The sequence below is a fragment of the Megascapheus bottae genome, chromosome 5, assembly GCF_031878675.1.
Source record: "Megascapheus bottae isolate mThoBot1 chromosome 5, mThoBot2.hap1, whole genome shotgun sequence".
In the NCBI taxonomy this organism is placed as follows: Eukaryota; Metazoa; Chordata; class Mammalia; order Rodentia; family Geomyidae; genus Megascapheus; species Megascapheus bottae.
The window spans coordinates 21,279,590-21,296,457 of record NC_143513.1 but is presented as its reverse complement, the minus strand read 5'-3'; the positions used below and the strand labels follow the sequence as shown (position 1 = coordinate 21,296,457).

Sequence of the window (16,868 nt, the reverse complement as noted above, 5' to 3'; positions counted from 1 at the left end):
TTATCAGAGCAAACGGCCAGCCCACAAGAGATGGAAGCATGTAGAGAGAGGAGAAAAAAAAGAGAGGAAGAGAGGGAGAGGAAGAGAAGAGGAGAAGAAGGTAGGGAAGAAAGAAAGAAAAGAAAAAGAGGAAGAGAAGTAAACAACGTGGGAACTTGTGGTTGAGAGGGATTCTATAGGGAAAAGGCAGGGTGTTGTGACCATATCATATGTGGAAGTGATCTCAGAGCCTGTGGAACCCCTCACTGTATAAAGGAGATGTGACCAGGAAGGGATCCTTTGCTGATTCAGTCAAGTGATGGACTCATGATTACTGGTTTCAGGTAGGTGACTCCTGGTAAAGCTATATGCTATCTTTCAGGAGGGGACTTCTCCTGGGCAAACTACTCTTATTAAGTATGTTCTATATATTAAAGCAGAATCCTCTAAAACCCAAAGAAACAAAAACAAAAAAACAGATAGTGTATCACTTAAGAAATTAAATTATCCTGCTCAAATTTGTAAGGAAAAGATGGTTGCTTGCTTATATTTAAAATATCAGAAACAAGTCAATCCCCTCCCACCCATGCAAGAAAAGAAAAAGAAAAAGCAAGGTTTTGGTTTCCATTTCCTATATTCATGTTTAACTAAACATCTGGTCTTTGTCCCTTACATCCAAAATTCTGGGTTTTTGGCACAAGGTACCACCACCCCCTGCCAGGCTAGTAAAAATCACACATTCTTTCTGGAGAAAAAAATATGTCAATAAAATTCAACATTCAAAAATGTACAAACTCAAATTAGAAAGCTAAGCTGTAAGAGTAATCTTGCACAACTGCTTTTTAAAAAAATTGCATGCTGTTAGATCTAATGTAGATACTGAAGGTTCATTGACTATACTAAAATATGTTCTTTCATTATGGGAACCTTGCCATTTAATCAACCTTCTGGAATAAATCATGTGAATTAATGTTTATAAATATTTCATATTTATTCTTATATTGTACAAATTGATTCTTTAAGTTACTCCAACTAGAATTGAATCTCAACAGCTTTGATTCCTCCAACAGCATGGAGAAATACTCTGCCTCACACTCCCATCAGTATCTTCCATACGTGGCATCGTCATCTATCCTAGTGAAAAGCAAAGAGGTCAGTACAACCTTGTCATCAAAATATAGCAGCTCATATAACAAGTTGCTCATAAATAGTAAAGCAAAGGCAACACAATACATTGCTTAATAATTGCATGCAATTTGCATATAGTATTTTTATTTAGAATGAAGTAAGAGATTTCATACTTTCGGTCACCAGTAGTACAGAAATGAATAATATTGTACTATAACACCCATCTCTGAAGAGGTCCTGAAACTAGTTAACAAATGGTTGCAAAATACTTTGTAAACATAAGTTGCAAAACAAGATTCTAATCCACATAAGTTCTTCTGTGTAACTCAACGATTGGATTCAGCTTTGATGGCAAGGAAGAAGCAAAGCACGGCAGAAGTAAGCATTGTAACAGGGCCAGCAGCCTGGCCAGGCTAAGGATGAGAAGAAAGGTTCTATTACCAAATTCCCCTGGATATAAAAATTAATAACCCCTTCACAGACCTCACATGGCTTCAGGAAGTAGGCATCTACATGTGGAATGAGCTGCCCAGGGCCTCACACACTAGGCAAGCCCTCTGGCAGTGGGGTGTAACTCCAGCTCTGATGATTTCAGTAGAGCCTTGTGGCCCGTGGTGGGGAGGGGGAAGATCTCCAATTGTAAGTGATTTGTTAGAAGCAAAGGTCATAAATTCCAGTTCAAGTCCTCTGTTTCCACACTAGGAGAAATGTCTTCTCCTTCATGCTTCCTGCCTTCCAGAGCAGGGACCCCTTCACCAACATCTGCCAGGTAGGAGACCCTAAAATATTGTCAGGAAGGCCTCTCTGGGACTGTGCAACCTTTGTCACATTGTTCCTGGTATTTGGACACGGGTAGTGCCCATCAACATGGTAGTGCCCATCGAAACACATGGAATGTGTCAAGCTATAGGATCAACAACTGTAACGGAATAAACCTGAAGCCACTGTGGACTATAATTGTTCAAAACTAGAAACACAATTGCTCACTGCAATGAGACATAGGAGGGAATGGTGGATCTCACAAAGGATTCTGGCTTGTATAAATGAATAGATAGTAACCATGCCTGTGGATTTACTGCAAATCTACCCTTCAATGTGAATGTGCGGTTGAGCCTTCATCCCTCGTGTATTCTTTCTCATTCACCCCCTGTAGTAATTATTTACAGTAATTTGAAGAACAAGTGAGTTTCTGGAACCTGAAACTATACGGGACCCTGACTGATGTACTACTGTTCATTAAAATGGGAAACAGGAGGAAAACCAGGTACCATTTTGGACACAGTGAACTTGAGATGCTCATGAGACACCCAAGAAGCACTGTCTGAGTGTATTTGTGGAGCCTATAGTCAGAATTGCCTAAGCTGGAGAGACACTTACAGTTATGTGTTGGGACTTTTGAAATCTTAGCCAATAAGGTATATACCTGAATATTCTTTTAAATTGTATGTGTTTACATAGCTCATCAAAAGTATAAAACCAATTAACTTGTGTATACATGTTTAGATGAACATTTCAACAAAGTTTTTGTTTTATCTCATTTTACTTTATCTTGCTTTATTTAGAGTACTAGAGATTGAACCTAAGGCCTCATACATGCTGAACAAGAGACTTCTCTACTGCTTGATGTATGCATATACCCATCATGCCTACCTTCCCAAACATCTGTGATTTCATACTGTACATCATTTTATATCAACTAATGTTTTCAAGCCAAATCAAAATGTGACTGAAAAAGTGCAAGCTATAATTGCACTCCAAACTTGGAAGCTTACCCTGGTGTAGACAGATAACCATTAGTCATACAGGCTACTCCGGATATTGACTAAAATCAGAAAAATCTAATAACAGATATGGATCTGTTAACATATGGTCCAATACTCCGAGTAGCAGCACTAAAACTAGTGAATTGCTTAAGTACCATGTTATTGTAAAAAGACAACTAGATCAAAACAAAACTTTAATGAGATCCGGGCTGGTGCTTTTAGCTTTTTTCCACAGTGTATACTTGGTCAACAAAACTTGCCCCTTACTTCATCCATTTCTTAAAAGTTTGGATCTACTGACCACAAAACAAAAGGAACTTCCATCAGCAGTTTGCAAAAGAACAATTTGGAAGAAAAGTATATTAAATCCTCAGGGAAATTAAATGCAAATAACAGCATGACAAAATTAACACTAGACTATGAATTGAATTAATTGCCTCCTACTGTGAGGATCTGGCTACCATACACTGAAATAAATGGAGCCAATGAAGCGAACTGCCTTAAGAGAGGTCATAGGTCAGTGTGATGTGAAGGCACCACTAGAGTTTACTAAGGGTCCCTTTTCTCCTTTCTGGCTTATTCTAGAGATCTACAAAACAATAAAGGTCTTCACTTGTACCATCCCATATCAAACTCTACACAGAAAGTTTGTGAAATCTTAGCGATGATCGGGCCAGGAGTTTTGCCTAGTGGTTAAAGTGTTTGCCCAGCATGCACGAAGACCCGGGTTCGATTCCTTGGTACCACATACATAAAAAAAAAGCCGGAAGTGGTGCTGAGACTCAAGTGGTAGAGCTCTAGCCTTGAGAAAGTCCAAGGACAGTGCTCAGGCCCTGAGCTCAAGCCCAGGACTGGTAAATAAACAACAACAACAACAACAAAAACTTAGTGATGGTCACATTCTTGATATCACAAAAGCCATTTCTATGTTTAGAAGTTGCTTGAGTGTTAGAATCTATGTCAGTTCTTTTCCTCCTGGGCTAAGGGACCAATGAGATCCAATGATAATGGCTTCTCTAGATCCCATTCAGTGGACTGATAAAGCAGGTATTTAAAAATCCCAGTCAGTTGTTACTAAAGAGACTCAGTGTAGCATTTCAGTACATACACATTTATTTCTGTAAATTCTCTTCTAAAGCTATGATGTCAGTATGTCGCTGCTAAGTGAGATTATCTAAATAATATGGGTCCTGGGACCAACAAAAGTAGCATGTGTGTGACTTACCCAGACTCTGCTAGAGTGCTTAAGAATTTGAGAGAGGGAGGTAAGATATGACATTTTAATGAAAATAAAATCTGGTGATTTCTACAGATCTGCTAAATAAGACCCATAGGGCAAATAACCAAAGGCCAGGACAGCCTTCAGCTTCTCCTGAGATAGCTGATTTGCCTACTGAATATTTGCTCTTCTGCTCATCCTTCTCATTACTGCTGACATTTACTCTACAACCTTTTTAATAACCAAGCAACATTTTACAAAAAAGTAATTCATGTCATTTATTGGGGGTATTGCATAACTTAAAATTCTTTCACATTTTTAATTTTGTATGACACTATGAAAATACTATGTCTAACTCTTTTGTTTGAATTAATAACAAAAAATACAGCTAGCATATACTGACTCCTTTTCTCCTGCCCTCAAAAAACTGACGCAAGCACCACAAACAAAATATTTCTTATTTTAACTCAATGAAAGAAAGCCTCCTGTTTGTTTGGAATCTTAATTGACTGTTGCCTCAATCCTACCTAATTAAAGGGGCTTTCGTAATGAGGAAATTACTTTCAAAGTTAATGAATTTGCAAGCACAAACATTGTTGTCCCCTCAGAATGAATTACACACGTTCTTTACATGCATATTTTAGTTACAACTCTAATTAATATTAGTACTTAAAATGTGTGAGAATGATTTCACTCTTATAGAAAACTTGCTTTTGTCTTTATAGAGTATAAAAAGCACCTTGATTTCCCTTCTGTAGACACTCATATTAACTTAGTACTGGATTTGGACAAAATGAAAATTATTTCATCTAAACAATTCATTTTACTGATATTAGCCACTTCAAGCTTGTTAACATCAAACATCTATTGCGCAGATGAACTAAGGATGACCCATCATTATGGCAAAGAAAATTATGACAAATATTCTGAGGTATGTTTTTTAATCTATCTAATATGCTACATGTGTGATATGAAACGTTTATCTTGTATCTAATGCTTTTTCAGAAAGTAAGGAATAAGTGTACTCATCTGGTCAAACTCCCATATGCTGTGATAGTATATTGATATAACTGTATTTTTTAGCACCAGAAAACAGCCTGCTTCTCTAACACCAAGTTTAGTGTGGTATTTACCAAGCATACAGTACATTCATATATTTTCAGTTGATGCAAAAGTATTTAATAAGTACCTGTAGTAATAATAAGATATAAGCATATTTCAGCTATCCATTTTAATGGTCTTAAGCTACAAATTAAAAATTCATTTCTATTTCTATTTAGCCATTACAAGCTGCTAAACAGGTTACTTAAGATTTATCACAAACTTATCTCTAGATGTTGGACTTGCAATTTATTTTTAGGTTTTTACATTTTTTTTTCAGCTACTGAAGTTAATACGTATTTTACTCAGGTTACAATTAGAAACACTCAAAGTTCTTTGCATAAACTCTAATGGTTAAATATTCACTATATTTTCAGTGAATTTAATACAATTGGTGTGTTTGCAGCATAGTAACCCATAAAGCTATTGCTTCTTTACTAAAAAGAATGGTTCATACTCTAATTAAAATAATTGGTCTCTTGGGCCTTGTTTTTAAGATGCAACTCTGAGAATGGAGTAAAGAAATTCAGTGATGGATGGAGGAGGGAAATGGGGACAAAAACATGAGAAAGGGTATCAATGTTTGTGAAGTAATGCACCTTCTATCTGGCAAATATGATGTAACACTTCTATTAATTACAATAAAAATATATCAAAAATAAAAATTTAAAAAAGAAATTCAGTGAGTCTTCCTACAGTCATATTCTAAAATCTAACACATGTTTTTATGTACCACTTGTTCTTTCTCTAAGGTTGTTCTAAAGTCAAAATAAAAAAAGACTTTTATAGTTTCTATAAAAATGTAGAAGTTATTTCATAAACAATATGCATCAAAAAACAGAATAACTGAAGTGAAATAAACTTTTGCCTCATTTCAATACTTCATTATGTTCCTGCCGCTTGAACATATTGCTATATTCACTATATGTATTTTATTAATATTTTATAGCTGTCTTACAAGAGCCAAGGGACAGTGAAACTGATTGCTTTAAGAAGCTTACTACAAATTATTTATTAAAAAATTCTGCATATAAGAACAAAAACTTTGTTTATAGCTTTAACAATCCTATAGATTAAATTCTAGATTTAAGTTAATTTGGTGCTTAAATCTATGGCTTATAACAATAATAAACTACTTTAATTGTCATTTCTAACTATAGCTTGGTGGAACCCCAAATGGGAGAAAGGAAAGGAGTATCAATTTTCAAGAACTGAAAGATTGGGGACCAAAAAATGTACTTAAGATGAACACACCCACTGCCAACAAAAAGCCATACTCGGTAGCCAACTTGCCATTGAGATTTGGGAGGACCATGAAAGAAACAAGGAGCCCTGGGGAAATTGCCAACCTGCCATTGAGATTTGGAAGAAATATGGAGGCAAGCATCTTGAGATGTGTCCCTAACCTTCCTCAAAGGTTTGGGAGAATGACAACAGCCAAAAGTGTCACCAGGACACTGGATGATTTGCTTCCAAGATCCAGGAATTCATGGCCTGTCAGTGAGTTACTTTACTTTATCACCTGCCAGCACCAAAAATTTCAGAATTCCAACCTAAAGCTACCAAGGTAAATACCTGAAAACCAACCAAGTGTATAGGCAATTACATAGAGCCAGTCAAGAAACTTACAAACGGATGTCTTCTTTTCAAAATAAATATCTAACAAAGTTTCTTAGAGGAAGGAAATGACACAAGCAACTTAATATGTAGAAAGTAAGATGTATACAAGGCCAGATGTAATCATCCTAACTATAGAAACAATACTAACATGGCTTCCCTAAGCTACAGATAGATATAAACCCTACTATTCTATAAGCTACACACTGAGTCCATGCGATAACAAGATTGGGAAATTAAACTTAGGAAATATTATCTGACACTTACTTTACTAACATAAAGATCAACATGAGAGTTATCCTCAAGTTCAAAGAATAGTAGCATTTCAAAAACCCAGAGCCCATAGGCAAAATGTTTTCTTCCATAATTGTCAATCATTTTTTCTTTTTTCTGGATATCGTTTAATGAGTAACTATTGATGGAATCATTATTTAACAGGTTAAGTATATTTATCTACTACATAGAAATCAGGTTATCAATTACTATACAAGGTTAAATGTTTACTATCATTTTCTAGCAGAGAATACATGTTAAAAAATCTTTTTATATATAAAGTAGAATGCAACACTTTAGCTAAGAAAAGAATAAGATAACAAGCCTGCATCACTGTATCAGAGACCTCCAAATACTCCTGTGTGTTTTCCCCTCATGGTTTTTGTCTCCATATGACTTATTATGTGTTCAGGTCCATGTAATTCCCTTTCTATAAATCCCATAAGTCTTGTGTTTTGACATTTCCCTGGTGCCTAAATCTATGTCTTCTGTATAGCAAGCCCACAGTATTTGAGAAAATAAATGATAAAAAGGTGTCATCAAGGACTTAAAAGGGGTCTTTTTTTAGGGGGGGGGTACCACTGGGAGAAAAGGTCCAGAGCATTTGAAGAGCTGAAAAGTCAGTTCTATTTTGAACAAACTGGCAGAAGAGGAATGGTTTCCAAGCGAAAAGGAAGAGAGTGACAAAAATACTAAAGCCAGGGGCCGGGAGTTTGGCTTACTGGTTGAGTTCTTGCCTAGCATGCATGAAGATCCAAGTTCCATTCCTCAGTTCCACAGACACAAAAAAAGCTGGAAGTGGTGCTGTGGCTCAAGTGGTAGAGCTTCTGAGCTCAGGGCTCAGGCCCTGAGTTCAAGCCCCAGAACTGGCAAAAAATAATATTAAAGCCAAGTGAGCCATCATGAGCTGAGGTTCCTTTTGGCTCTCTTCCACCAGGAGAGAACAAAACAGGAAACAGGTAGAGAAAGAACAGACTGCAGACAGGCAGGGCCTCAACAAGAGCTTGTAGCATTGTTCATCAGAAGACAGGTCATTTTTGTTGAGGTCCTAGGATATTATACAGGAGTAGAATTGGACAATTATTCAAATGTTGGGAGTGTGGTGGTAGTATAGGAGGAGATGAGGTATACAGGCTGAAAACTTAGTGTCAACTATCACAAATTCAACCTCTGTCCGTGGTATTATGCATTCCACGTGAAGAATTAAGCAATTAGGACTGTGGATATTCCTTTAAGATGCTTTTGAATCTTTGTTGCTCCTATGGTCAGAACACTCTGTACTACTTACATTTCAGGAGACTGATATTCAAGGAAATAAAGGATGAAAAGGGGAAAGAAGAGAAATAAGAAGTCTGGAGCCATTCCTAAAGATGCTATGAAGCTGTGAACTGAAATCTACAAATGGTTCTATGGTGACCATAGCCAGGAAGTGGGGCCACATGTTTTGGGTGTGTTATGACACTGAGAGCAATCATTCCTGGTCAGTGTAGCTTATCTTGAAAGTTATTAAACAACTTAAAGAATATTTGTAATGTAAAGTTGAAATCATCTGAATAAAAAGCATTGTAAGGTATATGAATGAAAGGGGAGGAGAGAGAATGCAGTCAAGAATTCATTGTATATATCACAAAATTTAAGAAAATTAAGTGAAGGGGTGGGTCAAAAGGTGGTAAAAATATTGAAGGGATGACACAGGTCAAGATGCATTGTATATATAAACTGCTTTGTTAATGCACATCCTAAAAAAATGAGGAAAGGGATGAGCTGGGAGGAGTTGGTAAGAAAATTGAAAGATGTACTATATTCATAAACTGCTTTGTTGAATGGTAATACCTTTATATAACTACTTAAAGATAATAAAAATATTCAAAAGAGAATATTGTAAATAACTAAGGAAACAGCTTTTTTAATTAAATAGAAGAGTAGTCTCACAAATATTACAATGAAAATTAACATTGACAAGTGAGTAACAAATCACCATGAACATCCACTTTTTCCATGTCACTTCATTTGAAATGTAAAGCCTATCATCTTTCTATATACTATTATAAAACAAAGGAAACCTGGATTTCAGGGATGTAGAGGGTAAAATGCAATTATATTACTAAATTCTTTTAGTATCTTTTGCATCTAAATCCAGAAATTTGCCTCTATCTCTGTTCCTCATTTAACACTGTAATTTTTTACTTACAGAAAAAAACTGTCCATTTTTCCACTACAATTTTTTGACTTACAGAAAAAAAATATGTCCATTTTCTACTAACAATTTATAAATCCAATAAACCACAACACAAATGCATAATGAGTCAACTTTAGTCCTAAGAATATGAAGTCTTTAATCATATGTAACTAGGTTATTGAACAGCCTCAACTCCACAGGGGATACACAGGAAATAGTTTTCTTTTCTCCCATAGTGCCCCTGCTGGGTTGTACAAATCTCCCACTCCTGCCTGGATAGAGATCCCTTAATGATACCCTGGACAGATTCTATAACTTCCTTGGTCACCTCTTGATATTAAAAAAGTTTGTCAAGTGAAGTTGAAGACACCAACCCCACACCCAGGATAAATTGTCTTCTCCCCCACTGGCTGAGCCAGGGGACCAGATGAAGAGCATGTTTTGCTTTCTCTGCCTCTTCCCTTTACAGTGAGATGGGAAATGGTAGGCCTCTGGAATACAGTCTTTCCTACTATCTTCTCCTGCGTGTTGAAGTAGGCAAAGCAGGGAAAAGAGATACAAAGTCAGAGAGAAGAGCTGTTACAGTCTTTTTATTAAAAAAAAATGGCACAACGCTGACAGATTTTAGATTTTACATTTTAGTTGATCTCTTTATTCATCTTATTTTGTTCTTTCCTTATCCTCTTCTCTTTTTTTCCTTGATTCTGTGACTTGAACTCAGAGCCTGTCATTCTTGCTTGGCTTTTACACTCAGAGCTGTTGCTCTACACTTTGAACCACAGCTCAAAAAATCTCATGGTCTTTGCTGCCCTGGCTGGCTTTGAACTGTAGTCCTCAGATCTCAGTCCCCTGAATAGCTAAGATTCCAGGCATCAGTTACCCATGTCCAGCCCCCAATACCTTCCCAGTAACCACAGAAAATGCAGATTGTCTGCATTTTCCCAATATCCATGATGCTATTTATAAATATAGGTAACTTAGCACTCTGTACCTCCAGATCTGTTCCCTAAGGACTAATTCTGAATAAGAGAATGTTACATGCAATTGTCATCAACCAGAGGCCCTCCCACCTCTGCCGGCCTTTGTTGCTCAGCTCCAAGTCACTTCATGACCTATAACCCCCATTACGGCAGTGGTTTGTTGTTACAGTTTGGCAGTTCTCCAATCACATGGTAAAGACATGTCCTTCATGAAGACATAGTGAAGAGTGTGGAGATGTGAGACTGTCAAGAAGGGGAGCTGATACCAGGTGCTGGTGCCTCAGGAGCCTGAGAAGTGAGGATCATGGTTCAAAGCCAGCTGAGACAACAAAGTCTATGAGACTCATCTCCAATTAGCCACCAAAACACCAGAAGCAGACCTATGGCTCAAGTAGGCCTTAAGGAAAATTAGGTGGGGAGAGGAGGGGAAGCTCAGGAACAGCACCAAGGCCCTAAGTTCAAGCCCTAGGACTAGCAGAAGGGGATAGTGGAGGGGAGGGAGGAAGGACAGGAAGGGGAGGGGAGGAGAGGGGAGGAAAGGGGAGAGGAAGGAAACAAAGGGGAAGGGGAAAGAGTAGCTTAGTGAGCAGGCCATAGTTCCCTGGAGCCTCCACCTGGAAAGGTGTGAGGGTCATTCTCCTAGAATATCTCATTTTCATGAGAGCAGCTTGTTCTAAAAGCTTGACCTCCAGCTCACTCTCTGGCTTTCTGTCTCACTGTGTGGTATCTCAGTCCTACACAGGCTCATTGTCTGTTGTTATGGTTTTAGATATAAAATGTTCTCCCACAAATTCATAAGTTGAAGGCTTGGGCCCCATCTTGAAAGGTGACTGGATCATGAGAGCAGTAACTTCATCAGTCCCCACCTGAGTAGGCTACGAGGGGATGGGGCCTACTTGGGAGAAGTAAGCCAGGTGATTGTCCAGCCTCTTCTCTCACTCTCTGCTCCCTATGTGCCCCCTGCAAAAATGTTGTGCCTCACCACAGCCTAGAAGTAATGGAATCCAACTAACCATAGACTGAAACCTCTGAAACCTTATAAATTATTTCTCAGGTATCTTTTAACAGCAACAGAAAGCCAATCTCATCTAAATATATTTTTTCCTTACAACGTACTCACTCGAATACTTAGTTACAGTAAACAAAAACAAACTAAAATAGAATTGATGAGGAATAGACTGGAAAATGTAGAAGGCTTGGAAGTAGATGATGAGCAGAAGCTGGAAGAATTTGGAAGAGCAAGCTAGAAAAATCTAGAATGGTCTAAGTAGGGTATTTTGGTTTCTGTTGAAAGCCCTCAAGATAAGTTATCATGAAACTAACTCTAGATATGAGGCTTCTTATGGAAATTAAAGGCCACCTTTATTACTCTGGCTACATTGTGTCCATGCTCCCAATATCTTATGGCCAGTAAAAAAAAAAATCACAAATGGTAGACTACTCTATTTGGTGGAAAACTTCTCAAAGCAAAAAAGAATTCACTTCCAACTTAGGTGTTATCAGCTATCTTTGACCAGATTTCCAGGGAGGCTCTGCAGAAAAGAAAAAAGGGAAAGATTGAGGAAAATCTGCCTTCGGGCCAGGGAGAGAGTGGTAATAAATGTATGAAGGGGGATTTGCGAAAAGATTCACAAAGATCCAAAGGAACCAGATTTTTTTTTTATTGGAGCAATTTAGAAAATACCACAAGGTATCTCAGAAACCAAGACTAATCATCTCCTCACAGCCCCAGAAATATTCCTGAGCAGAACTATTTTCAAAAAGGGGCCAGGAGTTTGGCCTAGCGGTAAGAGTGCTTGCCTAGCATGCATGAAGACCTGGGTTCGATTCCTCGGTACCATATACATAGAAAAAGCCGGAAATGGTGTTGTGGCTTAAGTGGTAGAGCTCTAGCCTTGAGAAAGTCCAAGAACAGTGCTTAGACCCTGAGCTCAAGCTCCAGGACTGGCAAAAAAAAAAAAGGAGGTGCAGGGGGTGCTTCATGGAATTTTAGCCTTAGGGCTCAGGTTGCCTTACTTCCAGCCCAGTGAAGCACTTGGTAATTGCTGCTGTGGCTCAAGTAGGCCCAAGGACAGCTCGTGCCAGTGGCAGACCATGACCTGACCTGCATGTTGTAATGAGTTCACAGGCACACAAAAACGGAAGCGTTATGGAGTTCTGTTGGCTTCTACCCAGACTTTAAAGTCAAGCCTGAGTGGACAGGCAGAATGCTGTCACAGTGCCTGCATTCCTTCAAAGAACCTGATGGAGTGATGCCTAATGAAGTCACATAGGGGAACCAAAGAAAAGACTCCAGTACAGTGGAGACAACAGCAGTGTACTACCACTCCAACTGCAAAAGCCACTAGAGCTTGGTTAAAAGCTCATTGTTTTGAAATGTCATAATTTTGAACAAAGGAGTCTAACATCTTTATTTTGTACCTGCTCCCACATATTATGTTGCTTGTTCTGTGTCCTCTTAACCTGCTAGCTTCACCGACGTTCAATTCCTCCCCTGTTTTACTAATCTGAGCAGCTTCCACTGCCCAGGTGAACACAAAGCAGCTTGTCATACTGCCTTCATCCTGTACTGCATATAAAATGTTAACAGCATGAGGTGTGATCAAAACTCAAGTATATATTTGTGTCCCACTGTCCTTTTAAAATTCAAGATGAACCAGGTGTCAGTAGCTCACGCTTATAATCCTAGCTACTTAGGAGACTGAAATCTCAAATTTCCAGCCCAGGAGGAAAGCTCAGGAAATTCTTATCTCCAAATAAGCAGCAAAATGTTGGAAGTGGAGGTTGGGAATGTGGCCTAGTGGCAGAGTGCTTGCCTAGCATGCATGAAGCCTTGGGTTCGATTCCTCAGTATTTCAGAAAAGGCCAGAAGCAGTGCTATGGCTCAGGTGGTAGAGTGCTTGCCTTCAGCATGGAGAGGTTCAGGGACAGAGCTCAGGCCCTAAGTTCAAACCCCAGGACAAAAAATAAATAAATAAATAAATAAATAAATAAATAAATAAATAAATAAATAAAAGTTGGGAGTGGAGCTGTGGCTCAAGTGATAAAGTGCTAGCCTTAAACACAAAAGCTAAGGGACTATGCCTGAGTTCAAGCCCCAAGACTGACAAATAAGTAAATAAATAAATAGTAAAATAAAATAGGGAAGAGATGTGCACAAATCTTCCCCTGGCTGGAAACAGCCAAATGTCATTAACTTAACCATTGATCTTAGACCTTCAGCCATTCTTAAAAAGCACATCAGCTTGAATTAGCTTGATTTAGCCATTCTATTATATACAAAAAATCAAAAGTCACTTTGTATTCCATAAATATATGCAACATAATTTTGTGATGTATATCTGAAAATGTTAAAAGGTGAAATGAACAACACAAAAAAATAGTCTAAAATTTACTGTAATCAACATCTCAATCCACAGCCATTCAGTCATCATTCTCCATTTTTCCCATGCTGAGGGCCTAGTTGGAGGCAGGGATGTTAAATCATGCTCTTTTCTCTAGCCTCACCTTGCTCCTTTCTGAAACTTTTCAAAATACTAGCTTTGTATAGTAGCCTCAAATAGAAAATTGAAGGAAATTCAGAACAAAAAGCCATGAGCTACGACCATTTTCACCAGGGTGTTTTTATTTTCAGGACCCAATGGATGGCTCCCACCTTTTGTTGGAAATTCTTCCCTTCACATGTCTGTCTCCCACAAGACAGAAACTAAGCTAGGTTGGGCCCTAGATCTTGGCCCTGACCCTCTTCTGGGGTTGCATAGGGATGGCAACAGCTGCAGCAAATATCCCTTCTCCGCAGCCCACATCTGGTCATGTACAACTAGTCTTCCCACACCCTTGTCTCTCCAGCTGATCCAATCTCCTTAGCTGTGTTAGGCCTTTATTTCTTTCAACCATGTGGAATGTCTCTTTTCATCATAGGAAAGCCCCCTTCTTGATAAAGGGTAAAACTGAAGCATAATTCCTACATCTGGATATTGGTAGGGAGGATTCACAGCAAGATAACAACTCAAACCCAAATCCAAAGTAGGTAAGGGAGTTGAAGTTGATAATCAAACCAGTTTCCCAATAACTTCCTTCAAAAAGTCAGTTGGTGACTGAATTTTCCTTTGATTCAGACTTGGCAGCCTTTGAAACTGTTTGGGTCTCTCTTGGGAGAAATGCTCACAGCTGCTAGAATGCTCTCTATGAAGCATTCCTAGGATAAGAGTTTATAGCTCTTGGGTAGATTCTCTAAGGAGTTTTTGATCACATTAAGAATTATATACTCTATAGACATAATGTTTTGTTACAATGATTAATATGTATCTATGACATACAAAGACTCAGCTTAATTTTAATTATGTTCTAAAATCTATGTGCCAGTAATTATACATAGAGATTCCCTTCTTGAATACTTGTTTGTTAAACATGACATTTGAAATATGATATAAAAATCAATGTTAATAAAATCTAAAAGAAAAAAAGGACTAATGGCAGCTGGGCGTGGTGGCTCACACCTGTAATCCTAGCTACTCAGGAGCCTGAGATCTGAGGATCAGAGTTCAAAGCCAGTCCAGGCACTACAAAGCCATGAGACTCTTATCTCCAATTAACCACTAGAGAATGTGAAGTGGGGCTGTGGCTCAAGGGTAGGATGGTAGCCTTGAGCAGAAGAGCTCAGGGTCAACGCCCAGGCCCAGAGTTCAAGTCCCATGCCCCCTGCCCTCCCCCCCCCAAAAAAAAAGAAAGAAAAAAAAATTACGGCAATAGAAAATAATTTCCAGAATTATTAGAAATAGTTGATAACTAATTCAAATTACAAATGAATAGTGTTAATTCAACTTGTAAATGAACACTTATCAGATTGGCTGCTAAATGCTGAGTAAATAATTCTGAAATAATCACAGTTAAAGGATTTAATCTGAACTGCCTCAAAAAAAAAAAAAAGCTTCTTACAGTGTCATGAAATAGAAGTAAAATGAAGAGGAATTTTCCTTGATGTTCTCTCCCAGACACGGCCCCCACATAGTCCACCCCCTCCCCTTCTACTCTCCTCCAACACTGTCCTTTGTTGAGAACAGGACTTGGCCCTATCCTAAATCCCAGCTAACCTGTGATGGGGCAGAGCAGGGGCTGTGGGGAGACCTGGGGAGGAAAGGGGCCTGATAAAGGCAATGCTTTTCATGGAAGGTGAATTTCCTGTGATTTCAGTTCACCATTTCATATATCATGCAGTGACAGGAGTCTTGAAAAATACAAAAAGAAAAAAAATAGTACCAATTCTGGTACAAATTTCTCAGTGAGAAAAATGAAAGGTCAATGTTCATCTAACTGTGACCAACAAAATGAAATACACAGGAAAGGTGAGAGCACTGGCCCCCACTTCAGGTGCTCCTTTTTTCTTCTGGATCTCTGCTTGGAATGTGACACTCTTCCTTCGGAAGTAATATTATTTAATAAACACATCAAACATCCTGAAAACATGTGTTCCTGTTCCTCTGATTTTGTTAATTCCTTCAGCTCAAAGCCCCACACCTTTTATATTAACCATTTAAGACTGTTTGAGGCCAGGAGTTTGGCCCAGTGGTAGAGTGCTTGCCTAGCATGCACGAAGACCCCGGTTCAATTCCTCGGTACCACATGCATAGAAAAAAAAGGCAGAAGTGGTGCTGAGGCTCACATGGTAGAGCTCTAGCCTTGAGAAAGTCCGAGGACAGAGTTCAGGCCCTGAGCTCAAGCCCAGGACTGACAAAAGAGAGAGAGAGAGAGAGAGAGAGAGAGAGAGAGAGAGAGAGAGAGAGAGAGAGAGAGAGAGATAGCCAAAATATTGTTTTAACCAGGTGATATTTTTTTCTGTCTTCTATAAAAAGGTCAGGAACAACATAGCTCTGAACCCTGTGGGAACTTCACACAGTCATCAGAGGCCCATTTTTCTGTTATCTTTCCCTCCACTAAATTAAGCATAGGTCCTCAAGAAGCTATCAGTCTCTTTTAAGGCAACAGACAGGGAGAACACTGATGGCTCATGCCTGGAACCCTTGATACTCAGGTGGCTAAGGAGCCTTCAAGGTTCAAAATCAGCCCAGGCAGAAAAGTCTGAAAGAATCCATCTCCAGGGCTGGGAGTTTGGCCTAGTGGTAGAGTGCTTGCCTAGCATGCAGGAAGACCCGGGTTCAATTCCTCGGTACCACATACATAGCAAAAAGCCGGAAGTGGTGCTGAGGCTCAAGTGGTAGAGTGCTAGCCTTGAGAAAGTCCAAGGACAGTGCTCAGGCCCTGAGCCCAAGCCCAGGACTGGAAAAAAAAAAAAGAATCCATCGCCAAAATAACCAGCAAAATGCCAGAATAGACTCATGGCTTAAAATGGTGGAGTGCCAGCTGTGAGCAAGAAAGCTGCATGAGAGCATGAGAGCATGAGAGCATGAGACCCTGAATTTATGCCCCATTATTAGCCTAGGAATGTGGCTTAGTGGTAGAGTGCTTGCTTAGCATGCATGAAGCCCTGAGTCTGATTCCTCAGTACTATATAAATAGAAAAGGCCAGAAGTGGCGCTGTGATTCAAGTGGTAGAGTGCTAGCCTTGAGTAAAAGAAGCTCAGGGGGGCTGGGAGCCAGGCCTAGTGGTAGAGTGCTTGCCTAGCATGCAT

The 16,868-nt window shown here is 38.9% G+C and overlaps 2 protein-coding genes across 2 annotated transcripts in view; one reads left to right on the top strand and one right to left on the bottom strand.

Annotated features, from left to right (window-relative positions):
• LOC150063093 (uncharacterized) overlaps positions 1-16,868 on the bottom strand; it is a 109,269-nt gene that overhangs the window by 84,365 nt on the left and 8,036 nt on the right. The gene's annotated exons all lie outside the window — the stretch shown is intronic.
• On the top strand, positions 4,883-8,427 carry Npvf (neuropeptide VF precursor). The gene is made up of 3 exons (XM_090332303.1): positions 4,883-5,020; positions 6,351-6,757; positions 8,376-8,427. The coding sequence occupies exons 1-3, from the start codon at positions 4,883-4,885 to the stop codon at positions 8,425-8,427; spliced, it is 597 nt and encodes a 198-aa protein (XP_090188429.1).